The 23,218-nt window shown below is 36.9% G+C and overlaps 2 protein-coding genes across 2 annotated transcripts; both read right to left on the bottom strand.

Moving 5' to 3' along the window:
* Positions 1 to 5,166: 5,166 nt before the first annotated feature.
* LOC148868173 (zinc finger protein CONSTANS-LIKE 5-like) lies at positions 5,167 to 9,208 on the bottom strand. The gene is made up of 2 exons (XM_088967408.1): positions 8,379 to 9,208; positions 5,167 to 5,624 (listed from the first exon to the last, which is right to left on the bottom strand). Exons 1-2 carry the CDS (start codon positions 8,811 to 8,813, stop codon positions 5,361 to 5,363), a joined length of 699 nt encoding a protein of 232 aa, XP_088823534.1. The 5' UTR covers positions 8,814 to 9,208; the 3' UTR covers positions 5,167 to 5,360.
* A 9,037-nt stretch (positions 9,209 to 18,245) lies between these two features.
* Positions 18,246 to 23,072, bottom strand: LOC148868172 (Protein-tyrosine phosphatase-like, PTPLA). The gene is made up of 9 exons (XM_088969855.1): positions 22,896 to 23,072; positions 22,733 to 22,818; positions 22,603 to 22,650; positions 22,402 to 22,472; positions 22,229 to 22,282; positions 20,123 to 20,190; positions 19,956 to 20,011; positions 19,740 to 19,831; positions 18,246 to 18,524 (listed from the first exon to the last, which is right to left on the bottom strand). The coding sequence occupies exons 1-9, from the start codon at positions 22,952 to 22,954 to the stop codon at positions 18,420 to 18,422; spliced, it is 639 nt and encodes a 212-aa protein (XP_088825981.1). The 5' UTR covers positions 22,955 to 23,072; the 3' UTR covers positions 18,246 to 18,419.
* Positions 23,073 to 23,218: the final 146 nt, after the last annotated feature.

The raw sequence follows: 23,218 nt of genomic DNA, 5'->3' as shown, positions 1-23,218 counted from the left end.
CTTGTATTTTGCAAGAATATCAGCAGGTTTGACCAGGGTTCAAAGTATCGACATGTATTGTTCCATGACCCCTCCGATATGCCCCTATAATTGGTGTATTGGGGGTTTGACTGGTTCAGGGGGTGGACCCTTGAACTGGTTTCAGAAAAAACAAATAAAAAAAAAAGTAAAAGAAAAATAACAGTATCAATTCGCCTAATATGTCCTACCGGTGTATTGGATGCATCGATATTTTGAACCTTGCATTTGACATTCATAACTGAGAGGATGTATTTGATCTTAACATTCATATCTGGGTATGGCTTTGATACCGTAAAGGCATGATATGAATATAATGTATCATGATATGCTCTCTTTGTTGTTTTAGAATTGTAATAATTCAATTTCCATCGTCCACACATTAATTATTCATCTAAAGTGAACAGATCAAACTTGAATTTTTGGCCCATTCATATGATCTATTAGGGGAAGAAAAACATTTCACAGAGTCTTCTTGCTCTATTGCAATTTAGAAGTCTGTGAACTCGTTCATTTTGCAATGTCTCTCTAGCTAGGCTGTGCCTGGTGTAGAGTAATTTTTTTGATATTACTAATAGTACCCATGTGATGCACGCGCGGGCTTTCTAAAATAAAATTTAAGCAAAAGAACCTCTACATTCTTAATTGAGCAAAACCAATCTATCTCCAATTCAAGTATCATTTTTTTTGTTATATTTAGCTGGTCATATGACATTGGTAATTAGTTAATCAACAAAACAATCAATTAAATTTTAAATAAAATTTATTATAATTTGTTGACCAAAAAAATAAAGAAATTACGGCAAGATGGACTAAGAAATTTAAAACACTCCCCGTTCTCTTATTTGCTTTATCAAAATGCTTTGTCAACCCGACCTAAAAAAAGCATTACCTTGAAATTTTTCAAGTTGGGCTTGGTGTAATACTTCAAGCATGACCCACATAAATAAAGAAATCTAATAAAAGAGTAAATATAACTAAAATATGGGAAAAGTCAACAAACAAAGAGTTGACGGCATTTATGGGACACCCTCGTGAGCACATGAACAAGCAGTCAATCAATATTTTAACAGTTCTGTTAGAAATTTCTCTTGAATTATTTTAAGGATAGGCTGATGGGGTATTTATGAGACAAGAGTTAGAATCCAATAGGCACACACGGTGAGTATAATGAGTAAGCACTTAGAATTTTTTTTTTTTTTTTTACACTTGTCCCTTAAAATATCCTCACACTACCCTTCAAAATCTATATCTATACTACTTTAAAAAGTATAAATAACCCCTAAAATTTTCTGTATTTTAGTTGGACAAATTTTACCCCTTTATGTTAATGCTTTCATATTTGAATTTGAGGACAAATTTGATATTTTGATGATTGTTTTAAATGAATTGTAACTTAAATTTCATGGAATGCTTAGCTAGATGTATTTATCTCTCTTTTAATTAATAATGAAGTATAATTGAAATTTCATAGAGTTTTTAGTTAGATGCATTTCTCTCTTTTAATTAATACTGAACAAAATCATTGGTATTTGGTCACCTTTAAAGTATGTTCAAGTGTCACTATTTAATGATTTTAAAATGTGAATTTTGAGTGTGGCTCCACAATTTTGATTATGATTTTTGGGTTATCGTTTCAATTGGTTTATAAGTAGTTTTTGCCCAATCTCAAGATGTTTGAGAGGGTCTCATTCAAAATATCCATTTCAAAAAGTCAAATTTTCTTTCTAAAAAAAATGTCCGACAGGGTTTAAAACTGATTTATAAGATTTTTAGCATCCCGATATCAACAAACAAAGAAAACTACTTGAGTGTTCCCATTATTCAAGGCATAATTGATAAAAAGGCTTTGAATAACATCACAACTATAACTAAGAAGTAAATCTAGGGTTGGAAATTGAAAACTCTTTATAAAGATGAAAGAATGACTCTTATCAAATAGGTTTTGAATGTAGTTCTTTTATTTACAAGATGCCAACTGGCTGGTTGGTAAGGTCCCTTGATGGTTATAGCACAGAGACTTGGAATCAAATCCCACCTGCATCTAGGTTGGGGTTATGGGTTTGGGGAATGAGCTACCCCCATTGTGTAGCCCCATGAGCAAAGAAAAAAAAGAAGAAAAAAAAATGTAAATCCTCTATTTCAAATGAACATACCTTAAAAAAGATTAATGAAATTCAAATTCAATTCTTTTAAGGCCCAAGAGAAGGCAAGGGAGTAATAGTTGGACAAGAGATGGCTTTACAAATTAATGAGTTTTATTTTTAGGAAAATCACTAAAAGGCCCTAGAGCTTTACAAATTAACCTGGCATAAAAATTAAAAAATGTATATATATCTAAGCCAGCAGTCATGTAACCATCCGATTAGCCATAAACAAGACTTAAGACGACGGTCATCTGGATCTAAGCCGTTGGTTCAGACTAACGCCTAAGAGTTGGACCAAACCTAAGGCAGTGGTCAACTGGACAAAGCTGTTGGTTCGAACCGCCACCTAAAGAACCAAACATTTTTTTTTTACAAAACCTAATCTGGTGGTCGAAAACGCCGCCTTTAATAACACTGGTGGTTTTGACAGATCGCCACGTTAAAGAAGTTTGGATTGCCTTGGACCAACCACCAAAGGCAACGGTCTATTTTATCTAAGGCGGCAGTCTTGATCTAGGCCGGCAGCTACTTAGACGGCAGACCAATAACTACCACCTTAAATCTAACGCAGTGGTTATACCACCGCCATCTTAGACCATTTTTCTTGTAGTGAATGCAATGGAAAAATACCTCCTTAATAATTTATTGCAAAACTATAGAAAATTGATTGCATTCGTCGTGGCCAGTTCAATCCATGAGATTTAGGAGTGACTGCTATTTTGCTATTTTGCATTATGTCTTAGCTCAATCTATGATATATTGTGAATTGAACTCATCCACACTTTAAAGAATGCTCAAAACACCACACTGTAGCATGGATCACAACCAAACAACTCACACTATTTTAATTTGGGCCACATTATCCAACCCCATGTCACCACCCTAGCTAGGCCATCGGCAACCCTCCCTTAACGCCACACAAGTTCAAACCCACGGAAGCGCAGGCTCCCACTGCAAATTTTGCAATAAGGATTCTCCAGGTCCAAGGTGGTTCAATATATCACCAGGGAGTCCGGATCTGCTCCTCACAAATCCTCACACCAACCTCACAGCATGCATCATCCACATATATCGGGAACATCTCCTGTGTAGCTGTGAGGCCAGTGTGAGGAGCAGATCTCAATTCCAAAGCAAGACAGAGAGAGGCCTTCGTCAACCGCTTATAATTCAGTCATTACACCCAACCCAACCCTGGGGTACTTGGTTAGTCCTACCAACAATGAAGGATCCATTTTGAGTCTCTAATGATCACCCCCATTGCAGACATGGATTAGATCTCGGATTAATGTGACAAATAAGTATCAAGCAATAGTGATTCTGGGACAAAAAGTTGTAGCGATGTATCAAATCCTCTGTCATTGCCATTATCCTCTGCTTCTCATCTTTGATTGCCATGTAATGAAATTTGCATCAATTAAAACTAATCAGATTACGGGTGCTTCCGTCACCCCTGGTTTAATGTAATTAAGCAAAGCTCAATACTCAGTATATAATTTTCTGGCAAACGCTTGGCTTAAGCTATTTCGCAACTCTGTTTTTTGCTACAGGAACAGGAACGTTGTATCAGAAGCCTTGTAAGGCTCTGTAATTAGATGGTCAAATTTCACCTGATCATGTTGATTCTTGGTGTATGTACTTTGCCAGGTGGAAGCCATCAGAAGTAAAATCTCGTCTCCTAAGCATCCATAACAGGAGTGGTTGTGACTTTTTTTAGTGCACCAGCTACGAGTTATGCAGCCCCAGATACTACGCCAATTAACTTGCTAGGCCTAGGAAGTAGGAACTATAACAGAACCTCGTGCTTTCTTATTTTCTTATTACGCCAATGAGCTTGAGATATCATGGTTCGGTGAGAGTGTAAAATACGGACTGGCCATTGTGCCCATTTACACTCTGTCCTGTTTGGTTAGGTTACCCTGTTTTTTGGTTTGTTGCAGCGGGAGATTTATTAGAAAGAGAGACAGTGTCTGCCGCTGTGTTTTATAACGATAAACGGCGGCGACTAACTTGGTTTTGAAAGACCCCGCAAAAGACGGGTAGGAGGACCGTATGGGAGAGGACACCTTAATGGCAGAGTCGAGGTTATATTTAACGAGCGCGGCGTGAACGTTGCGTATCGCTGCGACAAGGAACTCGGTTGTATTGTGTGGATCCACGAAGACTTCGTTCCTGACGGCAATGGCGTGGATTTGGGTGGATGGGTAGTAAGCGGCAATGTTCTTCTGGACCCAAGTGTCGGTATAGGACTGTCACTTGGCAGCTGAGGAGAGTTGCTCGTTGGGTAGGGTAACGACGACGCTGATTCCTAAACCGGCAAGGGCCCTGAGAACGGTAGCGTCGGTGTCGTAGAGCTTGACTCGGTTGAGACCCTGAGACTTGAGAAGCTGAACCACATTCACTGCCGAAGGAAGGTCGTTAGCTACTCTGCCATTGTTTATCCTGATTGTGCCTGCATCTGTAGACGTTTTGGTAGCCTTTTTTACCAGCAAAAGAAACAATGGTAGGAAGAAGGGAACTGTGAAACGTTCCATGCCCTGGTTCTGTGAGAAACAGAGCACGAATGAAAAAGAAGAAGAAGAAGAAGAAGAAAAGCGAAAACTTTCTTGTGGCTGGTCTTATTCTATTAAACGCTCTCCCTGAGGGATGGGAGAAGAGGAGGAACAGGTGGGAATGAGTGAGGGTCTCCTCTCAACGGTGAGTGAAGACTGAAGAGTTCAGTGAGGAGGGCATCAGGGTGTAGTGGAGACCGGAGAAAGCATCGAGGCCGGTGGCAGCGGCGGAAAAGGGGAGGAGAAGAAGAAGAGGAGAGAGAGAGGAGAAGAGAGAGAGAAAGAGCGAGCGATGTAATAAATACATCGATTCGATGTAATTTTAAAGTTTACGCCGGTTCGAAATAAATACATCGATTCGATGTAATTTTAAAGTTTACGCCGGTTCGATTTTCCACCCCAAACAAACGTAACCTTATGCGATTAACTGATTATATTCTTAGAACCAAACGAGAAGAAAAAAGATAGGGAGCGACACTTCAATTTGAGGTTTCAGTTCAGACTTCAGAGAGACAAAAATATATAGATCGAAGCACAAGAAAAGTAAATGATAACAATATTGCTGGTTATGGCTTGACATAGCTAATTAAGTTGACTGATCCTGATCCCATCTAAGGAGGGAATAGTCTATCCAGTTCCAACTTGGTCAGCACTCATCAGGATTGGGCTCTAAACTCTTGGCAAAGCGGCCTCTTATCCGTGGCCTCGCTTCTGCGTGAATCTTTCTTGTTGCGTAGCGAATTTGCTTGTCGAACTTGCGTTTTTTCTTCTTTTCTCTGTATCTCATCACCTTAGCTTTTCTCTCTGCTGCTGCGTCGTCTTCTTGGCCAAGCACCGCCGAGTTACTCATGATCTCATTAAAATTATCCCTTGTATTGTCCGTTGGCATGCTTCCTGTGAATAATAATATCTGCCAAATATATAGAACAGGAGTTAGACAAATCATAACAACAGTTATAGTGTTACTCTCCACCAAGGGAGGAGTATGTTACACTTTTACTATCTTGGTGTTGGACCTGGGCTGCTGGCTCCCCATAACTTAATTGCAGTGTTTCATGTTCCAGATGGAACCATCTAATGGTGGGTGGATCCTGATTGATCCCCACATCATGGGATGTGGGGGATATTGGCAAGTATCAAGGATTTCAAGACCATGTACATGTACGTAGTAATCACAATTCACAACCAACTTCGAATGTGCTATCCCTTTCTGTAAAATTTAAGGCTGCGTTTGGTTGCAATATAAACGCAAATATGTACATTATATATTTATCCATTTTTTAGTTTATGAATGTAAACACGGTTTATATTTTAAACCGTTTTTGCATTCATCTTGTTTGGTTGAAATCGATGTAAAAGTGTGGACCCATCATTAAATGCTCCAACTATCTTATGCTCCCATGCCTTAAACGTTGGTCAAAAAGTTAATTATCAGAAGAACACAAAATTGTATTTAAAAAATAGGTACAATAATATTTTATTTTCAGAGTACAAAAGTGTCATAAAATACGTTTTTACTCTATAATCATTACTTTTTTAAGTATTAAACAAACACTCTCAAACATGAACCAGGGTACATAAATACCCCAGTTCAGCGTTTGTATCGCAAACCAAAGGAGCTTAGATGTAAAACATGGTTTCCCTCTCTCAATACTTCATGGCTTTCCCTCCAAAACCTGCCAAAACTAGATTTTGAAATAATCTTGAATTAAGAATAAGTGGTTCAAGTGTTTTTTTTTTTTTTTGTCTGTCCTATAATTCCTTCTTTTTCCCTCTTTTTATTAGTAAGCGACACTTAAGCATAGACTAAGGAGGCATTCGGCAAGTCTTTTCATGTGGCCTTTGGGCTTTTCAAAGCTTGGAAGACCAATGTTTTAAAAAGCTCATGAAAATAAAAAATGGCCAAAAATCTAGAAGCTTCAAATAACCTGTTCTACACCTAAAACCCTGGTTGCAGTGGATTTTTATTTGCACTAATACAAATGCATGGGAGTGCAAATAAAAAAATGCAAATTCTCATTTAATTTTGTTTTGGGTTTTACTTTATTCTACTTCATGTCTTAATTTACTTCATTTGAAATGCAATCAAACAAAATAAGCATAATTTGAAACAAAAATAGGTAAGGATTTACACTCAAATCATTTGCACTACCACAGTTTTGCATCAGTGTGAATTTATTTGCATTGCAACCAAACACAACCTAATATCTCTCTAAATCATGATAAATTAAATACTTAACAAAAAGGGCCTAGATCTTTAAAGACACGCAAGACCCCTGAAAGTTCATTACATTTTTTAACCATGTAGCTGTCGAAAAATCTTCCTAAAAAGACTGGCCAAACAGCATCTAAGATTTTTAGATCTTTGAATGCAATTTCCAAAAATAAACTCAAAAGGTTGCATTTAGGATTATTAATAAAACTGATTAGATAAATTGATTTACAGCTGCATGGAGCGACAAAAAAAATCCAAAGATAATTGGCCGAGTGAACGCTAAACTAGCCACTTGGAACGCTAAACTAGTCCATTCATAGTGAATTTATATTGGATGAATCAATATCTGATCCATTGATAGAAGATAAGAACACAGGTGTCAATGGGTAAGGTTTGAGTTGGAACCAGTCTAAATTAACATGAATTTGAACAGATTGATGGTCCAGACATAAAAATGGACTGGTTCAAAATAGTCCAAAATATTTAATGGATTGGATTAGACGTTTAGTTTGAAAGGATGGTCTATTCTGACAAAAAAAATAATTAAAATAAAAAATGATCAAAACCATTTAACTAATTGAATGGATCGATAATTTGACTACCTGAATCAAGGGATAATTGACCAATTCAACGATTTTTTTGTCAGGATCAAGTTTGAGATAAAACAGAACCGGTTAACCAAATGGTTTATGGGCCAAACAGTCTGACCGTCTAGGTCATCGACGGTTCAAAAACATTGGGTGGGCTGTTATTCATGGACTCGGGAAGGCAAGAACAGTACTGAACATCAACTCAGCAACCCTTGGACTCTCAGGGGATCGTGAACAGTATTAGGATTGATGACAATGGAGATTGTTGAAATGTGATTCATATGAAAGAAGAAGAAGTAATGAAACTGCTAACAATTGTACAAAATTAGGGCAGTAGGTCTTCATCATGTACATATAACTTGTCTGAGTAATGCAGTTTGTTTGCTTTTTTATTTTTTCCCCTGAAAAAGAAGATTTCTCTAAAAAAAAAGAATAAATAGCATGAAAGAGGTGCCCGAATGGCAAATTCGGTTTTATAACAACCCGATCAAGACTTCTCCATTAGGAAGAATTTGTGTCGGGGACATGGGACACGTAAATGGTTTGCGCGTCTTAACCCTCGTAACCGGCTACGTGTATCATTTTGGCCGTTTCAATGGATTGGGACCCACCGTTATAAGAGTCCAAGCCAAACATTGACCTGATAAACAAACTATTAGCATTTTCATGTGGGATCCATCAAGTGGAAGGTTCGGACTTCGGATCATTAACAAGGACGCCGGGGCGCGTGGCATGTGATGATAAGCCTAATAGGAACCTCAGACCCGGATAGGTGTCCTGCGTCGGTGCGTCCTTTGACCCAACTCAAGTAAAGCCTAGCTAGAAGGGAGACTTAAAAGTAAAACCAGAGATTACTCACGGAGGTGGGACTTGAAGCCGCTTGCCCGACGACGGAAACCTCGACAGAAGGTGATGATCCAGACGGAGAAACTGAAGAGCTGGTTGAGCTACGGCAAGCATCAAGTATTAGATGTTGAGTAGTAGACGGGTTGTGCTGATATTCAGTCGTGACTGGTTGCATCACGGGAGTCGCATATTCTCTCGACTCAAGAAAGCGGCACGGTGCTGCGACATTATGTGTCTCCAAGAACTGAAACTCGTGTAAGTGTGATGGCCTTGGGCTGTCCTCTGCCGGAGATAGCCACTTCGACGGCGTGACGGTGATGCCATTCGAGACCTGCTGTGGCAAGCTGGAGAAATGGAGACAAGTAGAATCTAGACTGCAAAAAGCAGTTCCAGAACCAATATGGTACGCATAACATGGCTCCGAAGATGAAAGTGATGTGGTCATCATGATGCCGAGGGCCGGCGTAACAGTGAGGGAAGAAGGGAGGGAGGAAGAGATGGTGTCGTGGAGTGCCTAGAGCTTCATCTTCATCCTTCAAATGGAGTGATCAACCGTACCACTGAGAGATATAAAATGGTGCAACCAAAGGCAATGATTTGAATGATGTATTTGTCTCCAACGTGGCAAATTCTTTGCCACTTTTTGGTTTTCGTCCTTTATTTTTAGTAATAAAGCATATATAGACCATTCAATTATGTCAGTTAGGGGTTATGGGTATTTGGGTTGTGACGTTTTGTTTTGTCGTATGATTTCAGATTCAGAGAGAGATGTTAGGTAGTGATTGGTGAAACTTCTTTCTTCTGTCAATGAGATGAGATGAGATGGGTCCAGACTCCAGTCTCCATTAGACATTCGTTTCTGTTGATGAAAGTGCTGGTATAACTAGGTAGGATAACAGCACGGGCGGACTAGTGATTTGGACATTGGTGCGGGTCCAAAGTTTCTGGCTGTGGAGAGCTCGTAATCCAAATCTTTTCTGCAAGTGTTGATTAGAAGAAGATGGGAGTAATGTCTCTCATAAGGTAGTTAGGCAGCTTACCCATTATGAGAAACACCTAGTTTATTTGCTTCATCCGAATTGCTCGTCTGAGCCTTTTTAGGACTTTTCCTGGGAATTTACTAAAGTTCGTATTCGTTGTATAGTCATCATTGTCATAGGGCAATTGATTTTTTTTTTCTTTTGAAATTATATTGGACCATTAATTCTGAAAGAGGCAGAACTTTGGGGTAAAATCCGTCCTTCACTGTGGTGGTGGTCTAAGTCTAATGGCGGAAAGAGACTGTAACAGCAGAGAACGTTTTCCAAATTACTATTTGAAAGAGATGAAAGAAAGTAACTTAAGCAAGTTTCATAATTCATACAACTGCTTAATTATTCGTTATTACTGCCTCCAAAAGAGTTAAACTTATTCCGTTATTCGTTAACTCTGGTGTTAAAGTAAGCATACTTTATTAGTATTAGGAAAGGATTTGTTGGAAATTGGAATTATAGAAGTGCAGAGACAATTAATTAATCTAGAACAGAAACAAACAAATCATGTAGAATATCCACAAAGAAAAAAGAAAAAAAATGACAAGAAGACGTGACTTGTCGATTTGTAGAATTGAGGCACAATAATCCACTAATGCTGCCGTGGTTCGAATCTGAACTTGTCTCTTCAGCGCACAGAGCTGTTAGTATGAGGATATCAATCAGTCTTATTGTGCTTCCAGCCGGGAGTCTTGGCATATGTACCAAACAAGCGATACCCCGCTAGCAATGGGGTGTCAATCGATCGGTTTTGGTTTAGATCTGATTAGATCTAAATCTTATTAAATTGGATTTGCACAGTCCGTTATAATTATTAGATTGGGTCAATCCAAAATAAATTGGTTCACATTTTTATTGGTTTAAAATATACCTAAATCAAAACTGAAAACAGCATAAAATCACTTTTATGAAAAATGCTTTTATAAAGGTACTTAAGAAAAGTGCTTTTATAAGTGATTTTATGGAAGTACTCTTACAAAGGTACTTAAGGAAAGTGCTTTTATAAAAATAGTTTTACAAAAACAATTCTACAAAAAGTACTTTTATAAAAATGCTTTTATAAAAGCATTTTTCTTAAGTACTTTCAATAAAGTGCTTTTACAAAATGCTTTTATAAAAATACTTTTACAAAAACACTTTTCTTAAATACTTTCAATAAAGTGTTTTTGTAAAAACACTTTTATGAAAATATTTTTATAAAAGTATTTTTTCAATGTTAAAAGTGTTTTTATATAATTTTTGATATTTTATGAATTCAATCCAGTCCATTTACATTTTAATGGATTGGATTGGATTTTATTTGTATTGGATTTGGACTAAACCCAGTCCAGTCCGTTTATAAGTGAACTTACATTGGACTGAACAGGATTGGACCAAATCCACACCTTTAGGATGGGATGTCAACAGGCTGGATTTGGTACGGGTCGGACCTTAATCCGACGCAAACTCAACATGACCATACACGAATTGATTCTCTTTCCATGCCTCGTGAACGTGAATAGAGCAAATTAGAGGTGGTATATATCAACTATCAAAGAATGAAGCGCAGTAATGCGTGGCTAAAATTCTTAAGTATTCAAATATCAATACCGGAACGGCAATTTACCGGTCTTAAGATAAGGAGGGGGTAGGTAGAACCGTTTTTTTCCTCACCACTTCAACCAGCCAGGTCGAACGGGTGAATCTGTTCATACGTCATCATCCTATATATAATATATGTTGTATAATATTTATAATTATATATATATATATATATATATATATATATATATTTAAAAATTTGAAACTAAAAACAGTAAAAATTAATATTTGAGACGAAGAAAGTCCCCCAGTCAGACAACCAAACACAAAGTCATAGCCTTTAAAAGTTTAGATACAAATTAAAAAAAAAAAGCTGGTTTTATGAAACTGGAACTGATCCACTGGGTCTCCAATTAGACCAGTCGGTTGGTCTTTAACACCGCTCAGTTTTTAGGGCTTAATTGAACCGGCCAGTGGCTTGTTCATGATTTTTCGATCAAAATGGCTGTCCAGTCCAGTTCTCTAAACACTACAAATCTATAGTTTATCCTTTTAAGAAATACATTAATATAAACAATTTAAGCGCTAATAATTTAACAATGGAATGGTGAGGAAAGGAGTGATCAAGTTTCACCAAACAGAAGAACATCATGATTGGAAGCGGATAGAAATTGCAATTTGCAAGGGTAAGGGTGTAAAGTTGTGTACATCCTTCCCCCTTCCACCCCCATACCCCGTATTAGCAGGAACCTTGTGCATTGGGCTATCATTTTTTAAGCTATGCATACTGTTGCAAATCAGGTCGTGTCACCCACGGCCCGACATGATGGCACGTAGGCCATTCCAACCTTTTAGGCACAACATGATCGTGTGGGTCATGCTGGACTAGGGGTTTTAGGTCTATGGGCTGACACAGCAAGGCACGACTATGCATGCTGTGCCACCCACAACAGGCCGAACATGGCCTGCCCAAGGTCCCTAACGGCTAGTTCCAACTTTTTGGGAGGGTTTTTTACAAAAATAGTGGGGGTATTTATGTATTTTGGCTTTGAGGGGAGAATAAAATGACAAAAATGCCCCCAATAGCCATATAAGTTAGTTTGAGGGTATTTTGGGTAAAGTAAAATGTCTTTATAATGACCAAAATATCCATCTCAATGACTAAAAAGCAACTAATTTTTAGAGTATTTTGGGCAATTAAATTATTTTTATAGGAATAAATAGCCCAACTCTCCACCATTCTCACACACCAATTCAACAATTCTTTTCTCATACTCTCAATACTCTCTCTCTCTACTCTTAAATTCTCAAGTCTCGACTTTTTTCAAGTTTCAATAAGAAAGCTTGATCAAGTATCTCAAGTTAGCAATTTGAGATGGTTGGAGGCTTCGATCATTAAAATCAAGTTGAGATTTTGAACTGAATGTTGACGATATTCAATCACAATATGATAGCATTAGCATTGATATAGATGCTACTGAAATTGTTAGAATTCCACCCCTACTATTGGTACTACTATTGGGGGTAGGAAAAAGAAAAAAACTAAATTGACTAGCCTGATTTGAGAATTATTTAAAATAGAGGAGGTTGAGGAGAAGGGAGAAAGGGTCGTTTGCAAAAACGTAAGAATGACTTTAGCTATTATAGCAAGGGTGGTACTAGCCACTTGGTCAAACATTTGCTCACCCATGAGAAACAAGAAGGGAAAGAAAAATCCCAAACACAAATTGGGAAGGGGGGTTTGGTATTTTAAATATTCACAAGAAAAAATGAAACAATAATTTGCAAAATATATTGTGCATGCTAAACAACCATTTTTATTAGCTGAGGATGGTAAACTTGAAAAAGTTTTACATAATTATGCAAATACTCAATTTGAAAAAGTTTCTAAAAATACTATTAGAGTAAATGTTTTGAAAATTTTTTATTCATATAAACAAAATTTAATTATAGAGTTGCAATTACTTCTAATATTTGGATTTCTAATTTTAGTATAAGTGATATTTGTATTATCGGTCATTTTATCGATGAAAACTTACTTTTACAAAAAAGAACTTTAAGTCTTACTAGGTTTGAATGGTCACATATTGGCTCGGCTATTGATGTAAGAATTTTAAATACTTGACATGGTTAAAGAATTGATAATAATTTTTTTTCTATTAGTTTTGATAATGCCAACAATAATGATTCAACAATAAACATTTTAAAATTTCAATTCTTATAATAATGGTAAATTATTCCATATTAGATATGCATGTCACATCTTAAATTTATGTATTCAAGATGCTTTAAATATTAATTTTCATCATATTTCTAAAATTAGAAATTGTATTATATATATATTAAAAGTTTTAGAGCAAGAAAACAATAATTTAAATATTTATGTCATAATTATGCTTTCAAATCTAAACATTTAGTTAGATGTTCAACATAGATGGAATTCTACCTATTTTATGTTAGAAATTTGTATTCCCTACAAACAAATTCTTACTAATTTTTATAATTCAAAAATGCCACATGCTATTATACTTGAGGAAGATTGGGAAATGACAATTTAGTATAAGAGATTTTTTTATACAATTTTTATGATGCAACTAAGGAATTTTCGGGTGTTTATTACCCAACTAGTTGTCTTTTGGTTAATCAATTATTCATGATTAGTGAATGTTTTGCAAAATATAGAAAAAATCCATAATTTAAAAGCATTGTTGAAATAATGGAAAATAAATTTTAAAAAATATTGTTTAACTGTAATATTAGATCCTAAGATTAGAAAGGTGGTGTAGATATTTTACTTGAATCATATTGCGAAAATATGAATATTGAAAGTGGAAATCAAAAAGAAAAATGCATAATTTATAATCGCATATGGTAGGGCATAAAAAATCTACAACTTGTACAAGTGCAACTTCCACTTCTGCAACAACTAGTTCCGGTAGTGCAAATGATAAAGTTTGGTCTTTAAAAAATAGGTGGAAGAAATCTGATGCCACCTCATCAACAAAGTTCATTTATTGAACTTAATTTTTACTTACAAGCAAATTTTTCTAATTTAAGTGATTCCTTCAACTCGGAAGAAATGAATGATTTTGACATTTTAGCCTGGTGAAATGGACATGAAAAAAATTATCTAGTCCTTGCTACCATGGCACGTGATCTACTAACCCTTCCAATGTCTACAATTCCATAAGAGTCTTATTTTAATGTAGGTACTAAGGTGCTAAATGACGAGAAGCTGCATAAATGGTGAAAGTATGAAAATGTGCATCTACCTCAAAGATGGGCTAGATGCTAAAGATAGATTATAAGACAAAGGAAGGCATGACACTACACCTAATGATTCACCTGTAGCAGATGATCAAAATTAAGATGGAGATAGAAGTGGAACTTGAAGAAAAATGATGAATCCAATATATATATTTTTTGTATACTCAATAATTTTGTGGCAATTTTTAAAATTATTGTAAATTTTGTTATTCAATTTTATTTAAATCATTTGTTATTTTTTTCCCAACAATATAAATTTTTATTTTCAATTTGTAATTGTATTATATTTTTTATATTTTATTCCATTTTGTTAAGTATTTTTTGACAAATGTATTGTTCAAGTTTCAAATTTAAATGAAATAAAATTCCTATTTTTTCCAATTCGTTGTCCATTTGGCATTTTGTATTTTGTTAAGTATTTTTTTCATTTCTTTGTTAGAATTTTTATTTTTTCAATTTGTTCATAAAGGAAAGTTAAGTATTTTATTTTTACTTAACAAAAAAATCAAAATATAAAAATAAAATAAAAAATATCTGGCCATTTTGGGCCTACAGCACGGCCTACAACTTGCTCGGGCAGCGGGCCGGGCCGACTCCCCAACTTATCCTGGGGGAAGGGAAGCACGGCCTGCATGCTGACACGACGCGGCCAACTCTTTGCATGGGCCGCATGTGCGCAAAATAGAAATTCAACCATCAAATGTTTGCAAGGTTTTAATCAATCAAACTCCCATTGATTGAATCATCACGAAATAAAAGGCAAGGATAATACTTTGATTTAATTGAAGAAATAAATAAAACATACTATGGAACAGAACTCCATCATTACAAAATTCTAATGAAAATTTTGGTGTCTTTTCTTTATGATATCCCTCAAAGAATCTCATGAAAAATAGAGAGATTTACACTTCATAAGGGATTATAATCGGCTGGGTTAAATAACTAGGCTGTCAATAGCATAATCCTCCTACACATTTCTTCAACTTTGAATTGCCATAAGGAACTCTAGTCAGTCAAGTTAAATAACAAGGTTGTTGATGGTTTATTCCCTCTACATCTTCCAAAAATTTGACATTTTGTAAAGGACCATACTTAGACAAGTTGAATGACGTGGCTGTAGATGGCATTTTCTCTCTGCTTCACAAAAGGAGAGAGGGAGGAGGGGGGGGGGAGGGAGATGAATTTACACGTAGGGGAGAATGAAAGGAGAAAGCAAGATGATGGAAGAGAACTTCCTACCTGTAATTCTGGACTGGAAAAAAAGAATTATTGTTTTCCAGAGAACCTCCCAAGCCATGTGGGTATTTTTCTTTATTCTTCCTCTTTCTTTTCTTTGTTCTCTTCTCATGGTTTTTCTCTCTTTCCTTTTCTCTAGTCTCTTCTTACTTGGATACCTCAGGAAACATTAAGAGGTGTGGGCCGGAGGAATTTTATAGAAGTGAAGGGTGGTAGCTGTATAACCAACCCACACACCTAAAAGTTAAAACCCCCTTAACTTGAAGAAATGGACAAGCGTGTAGATTACTTAAAAGGAAAGAAGTGGCACCTACATAATGGATATCCTAGCTATCTATTCAGGATCAGTTACACGGAAGAACTAAATAAAATCTGACTTACCTCTTTTATCACAGATCAATAAAAATTTCAAGTTACCAAGCAAAAAGAAAAATCTCCTAAATGTAAAATGGCATGTTTGCATTGACAAAGATAATTTAATGGAAACAAAAAACATTAAAGTACATGATGCATGAAAAAGGGTTACATGGCCATTAAGAAGGTGATGCCATGCCACAGAGACTGGAATTTGCCATGAAATTGAGCTTGCACCAAACCAGTAGTAGTATAATTTTAGTCAGATAGTTACACATGCAATGAGAAGCAAGATTATTAATAGTTAGTAATGGCTGGACTTGCAGTAGCAACACTCCACCAACTAGTAACAAAAATCAAGATCATTGTAGCAATTCAAAGAGTAGCACAACTATAAGCCAAGCAATGTAGCATCCTAGACCATTGGATTCACCATTTGGAACTGCATAAAGGAGCTGATGACAATATATTATGGTATTGCTCTGCTTAAGTTTCAATAGCTTGGGCTCAAAATGAATGGTACTATCCTGGTTGTTGTGTAATTCTTACTTATCCTATTCAAATTACACAATCAATAATGCACCTTGAATCCCAAGGTTAAAGGGAGAGTGAAATGAAGACTAATCCTATTTCTACAACAACTTCTGTAACTACATTAATCTCAATTAAACTCAGACTTAATCCTAACTATTTGGTGTCAGGTATACAAAACCCTCTTGAATGGTGATCCCCAGTAAGTTGACTCACCTTGAAGGGCTACTGAATTTATTTCATGACTCAGCTGCAGGGTGATACTCTGGAGTTCCCAGAACATATAGGTGCATAGCTGCCAACTACTACTGGAAGGGAATGAAGAAGACCGCTGGCTTATGTTAACAAGTGCTCCACTTGCCGACAACAGAAGTATAGCCCTTAGTCACAGGTGGGTTTTCTTCAACCTCTACCAATTCCAGAGAGAGTCTGGGAGGATGTGACTATAGATTTTATCACAGGTCTACCCGGGTCAGAAGGGAGGTCTCTGGTTCTTATCATAGTTGAACGTCTAAGCAAATATGCGCATTCCATCGCCTTCCCACATCTGTATACAGCAGTTTCTGTTGCTAGAGCCAACATCTAGGAAGTGGCCAGGCTGCATGGGACTTCTAGCTCAATCCTTACTGACAGGGATCCCCTGCTTATGAGCAGGTTCTGGGAAGAGTTCTTAAAGACCCATGGAGTTAAGATGCTGCATTCTACAAGCTATCACCCCCAGACAGACAGTCAATCTGAAGTTGTTAATAGGTTCTTAGAGACATATCTTTGATGCTTCATTGGTGAATGACCTAAACAGTGGACAGCTTGGTTACTCTGGGCAGAGTATTGGTATAACTATAATACAACCTATCATATCTCTACAGACCAGAAAGGTACTTCGAGTATGAGGCCCCTGCAACCCAGAGAGCTTCTATTGCATCCATGTATCCTTACTTAAGCCAAGCCCCGCCCCAGCTCTGAAGACATCACCCTTACTGCCTGAATTTACAGAAGGAGCATTACAGGTAGAAACCAAAGGAAGTGTTGGACCTCAGATGGATCAAGCAAGCTAACAAGATTATCAAGCAAGCTCTCATCTCTTGGAAGAACCTGCCTCCTGAAGATGCTACATGGAAAGATTTCTCTAAGGTGCAGCACAGTCCCCTCATTTCAACCTTGAAGACAAGGTGCCTCCAAAAGGGGGTGGGATTGATGAGGCCAAAGGCCCACAACTTCAGGCAGGTATCCAGCGTCCAGCTACATTGTTGAGGTCCCGGGAATAGGATCTCGTCACGGGTCGGTCCACGGGGAAAACCTCCTGTTTTCCCTTGTTCCTTCCTGCTCTTGATGAACCTATCTTGGCGCCTCTGGTGATTTGTTCAAGAGATCACCAACTCTCCTACTCACTTCTTAAACTGAATATTCGATATCTCATTCAATAATGGGGCCTCCTTAAATAGGAGATTACAAGAGTCCTAATCAAGGGAGTCTCCTTGCTGAATAGGGAGACTTCCAGTGCTATCTTGCTAAGGATAAGCTAATCCTAATCTGATAAGCTACTAACAAGATAAGATAAGAGATAAGAACAATAAGATAAGAACAAGCAAATGAGCTAATCTAATCTAGATAAGGCTGTTGTTGCCGAACTGGATAGGATGAGTATCACTGAATCATTGCTGCTGCTGGCGGTGGGTCAGGTGCCTGTTGCTGCCGGCGGCGATGGTACGTCTTCCTGAGGAAGGCGTCCATAACATACATCCAACCATCCAGCCCACAACAGTGATGACTCTGGTTCAGGTCAGCCCAGGAAACCACCTGTCAAATACATATATACCAGAAGCCACATTATCCTGGTTGTGGGACATCAATATTGTTTTCCATGTGCATCATGCATTGTTCATGAAGCAGGGAAATGCTTGAGCCCTTCCCAAGCCAAACCTCTGTAAAATGAAACTGTCTTTACAAGGTTCAACTCAAGATCAACTAAGAAGGAACACAAATGAGAACAATATGATCATAATAGGGCCACAAATATTCAATCTAACTATTTAACAGGTTTCATAAGTTTGGCCACCATTGAGTCATTGACAGTTAATCAACATGTACAACCGAAAGAACCTCTGTCCAAACCTTCAATTTTTCTTCTTCCTATGGAGTTTCCCCAGTTTTGATCGCCGTTGCTTAAACAAATGCAAGTACAGTTTCAACCACAGAAATGGGTAGCATGCAAGCAGAACCTGGCTCAAATAAAAAGAAAATAATGAGACCCAGAAACATAATAAAAGAAAAAACACTAAGAATACATGAGAACCACAGTGGCATCTCTAAGTAGGATAAAAACCCTATTATCATATAGAAGTATTGCACCCAAGGTGACTATGCACCATAGATCTAGAATGCTTCCCTTGATAAGCTTCCACCCAAGAGAGATCTGAAGCAAACATAAAGTGGACTACATGATTGTCACCATCTGATAGACCATATTCTGGTTTAGATAATAAATAAGAATATGGAAAATGTTCCAAAGATTGGCCTGACAGCCAGATGTTCAGAATTGTAAGATCAAGCTAAGTTCCGAACCATTCTGTAGAAACAAATACCAGGTTCTACATCCCTGTACATGTAATTTGAATCGATTTTAAAAAGATTAAGCCATGAGGCATGAGTTGTATGCCTCGAGGCAAGGCACATAATAGCAGACCAGGTTTGAGTTGAGGTGAGGGCCCCAGTCTGATGAGGCATATACCTCATGCCTCAAGGCGTGAGGCTACAAAAGGCATAAGTCTCAAAAGTTAGCAACCTTAGACATTTTTAATGGAAGAAAAAATGTCTTTTTTTTTGTATTTATTTTAAAGCTTAGCATGTATTTGGAGGAATATTTTAGTCACTAATGATGAAATAAAACTAAATGACAACAAAAAGAATTTATATCACCCACTGATGGCGGCTCGGTTGGTAAGTTCTCTCACAGGTTGTAGCAAAGACTTGAATCAAATCCCACTGTGGTGGTATGGGTATAGGGGGCAGGCTATCCCCAATTGTGTAGCCCCATGAAGTAAAAAGAATAAATAAATAAATGTAAAAATTATTAAAGAAAAGCATAAAGGATTTATGCCTAGTGCTAAATATTTGTACAATTTGTATCACTATTATATCGATTTATGTGTCTTCAACTACACATGTTTATTCAATGTGTTTCCATGTTTCCATGAATTAGTTTCTAATTTGTGTCTACATGTTTATTTAATTTGTATATGCAAGTGTTAAAATTGTCTGTTATGTTCCAGTGCATCTATGTATTCTTGTTATATATAATTTTGAGGCCATTGTGCCTCAACTATGCCCTTATCCTTTTAAAACTTTGGTTCAGGAGAGGGCTGAGGAGGATGGCTACCATCATCCAAAGTATAACACACGTTTTTTCAGAGACAAAAATTTGTTGTTTTGCATACCTTGACAAAAGAATAATAGCTAAAGTGGAAGCTGGAAAAGAAGTCCGCATAGAGGTTGTCTTTCTTTATAAATGGAAGTGCATCATACATAACACACTTCATGGAAACAAGCAGTCAACGGAACTTCCCAGACAAATTCGCTATAAATACAAACAAATAAGATAAAACAAATTCATCTGATAACTGGGAAACAGAAAAGAGCTGAATGAGAGTGAATAGTACTTTCTCCAAGAGCCACACCAACAGGATACAACACAATGAATGCAGTGTACCTTATGAAAAGAAGAAAAGGCGATTAGCTTTTGCTTGGAGATGCACTTTTTACTGTTGTAGGTGTTGTATGGATACTGTTGGTTTCTAATTTTAGTGTAACTATGTCATACCTAATGTGGATAGCCCAAGATGGACAAATTCCCACACAATTCAAAGCATAATGTGAGTACCTGATTATCTGTATCAGTCAAAAGGAGACAGACATATATCATTTCTATTTTATACTATAAAAGGTAATGTAATAAGTTGAGACAAACTCAAAGCATCTCTAGAGGAACAATAGTGACTCATCGTCAATGTCCAGAGAACCAGATCGAGCATAGAACCGGAAAAGAGGCTCATGGGCAGAGGTTCAACCAAGGTCAAACCAAAGGTCAAACCATAATGACATGACATATACATATATATTTTATAGGTCATATAAATACTACAAGTATTACTACACTTGCATGTTGTTGATAGATGGTTTTTTCTAAGTTCTTAAAAATAATTGACTAGGGTTCAAGTCTCTTAACTCACATTTTCTTTAAAATACGTGTATTAAAGTTACAAATAAATGCAAAGAAAGAAATGGGTTAATGGTAACAAGACAATACATATAAGAGGTCTTGGGTTCAAGTCTTGTCATCAACATTTTAAAGTTTCTATTCATGTTATGACCCAGGCGATGTCATAAAACCGGAACCAGTTCACTGGTTTTCCTGTTTGGCTGGTTATTCATTAATCATGCTTTGCAATATATGACCAAACCAGCTAGAGTATTGAGTCACGGTTTAACCGGCCCAACCGACCGGTCCAGTCTGGTTTTCTAAACAATGCTCACCATTAAGGCTAGGAAAATCTCAGTCATCCTTTCATGCAAACGGATTTGTGAAGCAAGAATTAAAATACCATAAACTGTCACATGAGCAATTTAAAAGGAGTAGTTTCTGAGGCAAAAAGATGTGATGAGTTGAAACTTTCATGGCTTGACAAATATGATCTAATGTAGGACTGATATGAAAGAAGTTACAATAAGTGATAAAAATTAGGGTTTGGTTAGCAAGGGGGAAGAAAGTATGATGATTATTTGAAGTTGGAAGAGTCTAACAAGAATAAGGATTGGCTTAGGGTGTAGGATTTAGAAATTAGATATCAAGTTGATGAATATTTTACAATGTCTTGCTTCATGGAAACATTGGAATTGGAAGTGAAGTTGAGGGGTCCAATTCCATGAGTCTATGACCTTTTGGATCTGTTTCCATAGTGGAGAAGAATTTAACAAAATACAGACTTTTGACCTGGGAGTTTTGTGGTTTTGCAGAATGAAATATTCCAAACCACTTGGGAACACATGCACATAGGGGCACTAATCAATTCAATCTATGGAATTGAGGTGGAACGGAATCCAATTCTAAATCCATTCCTGCAATCAAAACACAGCCTTAGGGAAAAATTCCAAGTACAGGAAAAGGAGAAAATTGATGAAACCAAGGGATAATGGGGAACTCAGCAAGAGGAAATTGAAAAGTGAAACAGTTCACTTATTTATGGAAGTTAAGTGATTGACTTGTTAATAACAACCACATTTGACAATATCACCAAAAACACAAAGAAGTGAATAATATAGGAGAAAATAGTCCTAATATCACAGTAGAGTTCCTAAGAATCTTTTCTGGAACTAGGGCTCAGTTCTAGAATAATTGCATTACAGCACCAAAGTATTGCAGAAGTAAATCTCATCATCATCATCATCTAAGCCTTATCTCAACTATATGGGATCAGCTACATGAATCATGTTTCACCATTCCATTCTGTTTAGTGTCATATCCATCATTAAATTATAAGTGCTTAAATCATTTTTTATTACTTCAACCATGTCCTTTTTGGTCTGCAGCCCCTTTAACTTGCAACAGATCACTTCTACTTACAGGTGCTGCAGAAGGTCTTCAATGCACGTGACAAAATCTTCTAAGCCTACTTTCTCTCATTTTTTCACCCATTGGAGCTACTCATAGGTTCCTTCAAATGACTTCATTTCTTACCCTATCCTTTCTAATTCTTCTACTCATCCACCTCAACATATGCATTTCTGCCATCATGAATCACATATGACATTTTATAAACAGATAATTTGATCTGAGACAGCACTTCTGAGAAACCTTGGGCAACAAACTATATGATTCATGGATGATAGGAAAGGCAGAAAAAGAATTGAGGAAACATGGTCAACATACCTCACCTAGACTCCATGCTAGAAACGTAATGAAAACTGATGGGAGATCCTGAACCTACAGAGGAAAAAAAAAATGAACCGCGATTCATTGGGAACCCATATATATACTTTAAGAAGTATCTAAGCTATAGCATTTGAGTTTAGAACAATAGATATCTCAACAATTTGACTAACAATTGCCAACAGGAAATGAGTCCTCCCTCCCCATTGCATCAGAGGAAGCAGCACCCCACTGGGAACAAGACCTCAAATTCAACAAAGAAAATCAAACCAATTCCAGTTAGATAACTTATCTTTCCTTTTCGTTTTAATCCATTTAATTTGAGAAATAAGGAAGTGAAATTTAAATAAAAAATTAAACCCTATATATCATACCAATGGCACCATGTAGAACTTCTAGGAACGAAACAGTTTGCAGCAAACCTTAAAAACAGGAAAGAAACAATGAAAACAAATTACTTTCTTTATATGAATCTAAGTGTTGACGGTATCCATCAAAACTCACAAACAAGATCTCCGGCAGAAGCGTATGCTCCTTGAAAGGACTTGGTTGAGGCGAAGCTGCTCAAAACCCTAAAGAGAGAAATTACCCTGCCAAAGCACACGAATAATGTGAGAAAGAAAAGAACGTGAAAAAAAAAGAGAAATGAGAGAGAAGGAGAGAGCACCATCCGAAAGCCTGAAGAGAATTGTAAGCAAAGAGATAGAGGTTAGACAGCTGAGACATGTTTCTAGTGTCTCAGTAACTTAGTTTCTGAGAGGTCTTTTATTCCGTTATAAACGTTCACTCTCTTCCCGCCATCTTATCTTCTTTCCAGAGATGCCCATAAGGGGCACGTGCTAGTGAGGTGACTTGTAACATGGAGCTTCGTCTAGCACAAACGTTGACTTGGTCTAATAATCAATTGGTATTTATCACATTTCACCGGGGCTTCTGAAATCTGATTATTACTCAATTAGTCAATGTCCTTCCGGTGTCATACTATTCCGG

This window comes from Nelumbo lutea, chromosome 2, assembly GCF_056320005.1.
Source record: "Nelumbo lutea isolate HS-2025 chromosome 2, American lotus-T2T, whole genome shotgun sequence".
NCBI lineage: Eukaryota > Viridiplantae > Streptophyta > Magnoliopsida > Proteales > Nelumbonaceae > Nelumbo > Nelumbo lutea.
The sequence above is the reverse complement of the archived record's forward strand: the minus strand, read 5'-3'. Positions and strand labels throughout refer to the sequence as shown.

Bases quoted from the DNA above. Each gene is read 5' to 3' on its own strand.
- LOC148868173 (XM_088967408.1), bottom strand. From the start codon at position 8,813: ATGATGACCACATCACTTTCATCTTCGGAGCCATGTTATGCGTACCAT. The intron at 5,625-8,378 runs GTGAGTAATCTC...TATATTTGGCAG, and splicing joins CGGCTTCAAGTCCCACCTCC to ATATTATTATTCACAGGAAG.
- LOC148868172 (XM_088969855.1), bottom strand. From the start codon at position 22,954: ATGTCTCAGCTGTCTAACCTCTATCTCTTTGCTTACAATTCTCTTCAG. The intron at 22,283-22,401 runs GTTAGTCAAATT...TTTCCTCTGTAG, and splicing joins CTCATTTCCTGTTGGCAATT to GTTCAGGATCTCCCATCAGT. The intron at 18,525-19,739 runs GTATGCAAAACA...TATTTGAGCCAG, and splicing joins GCTATTATTCTTTTGTCAAG to GTTCTGCTTGCATGCTACCC.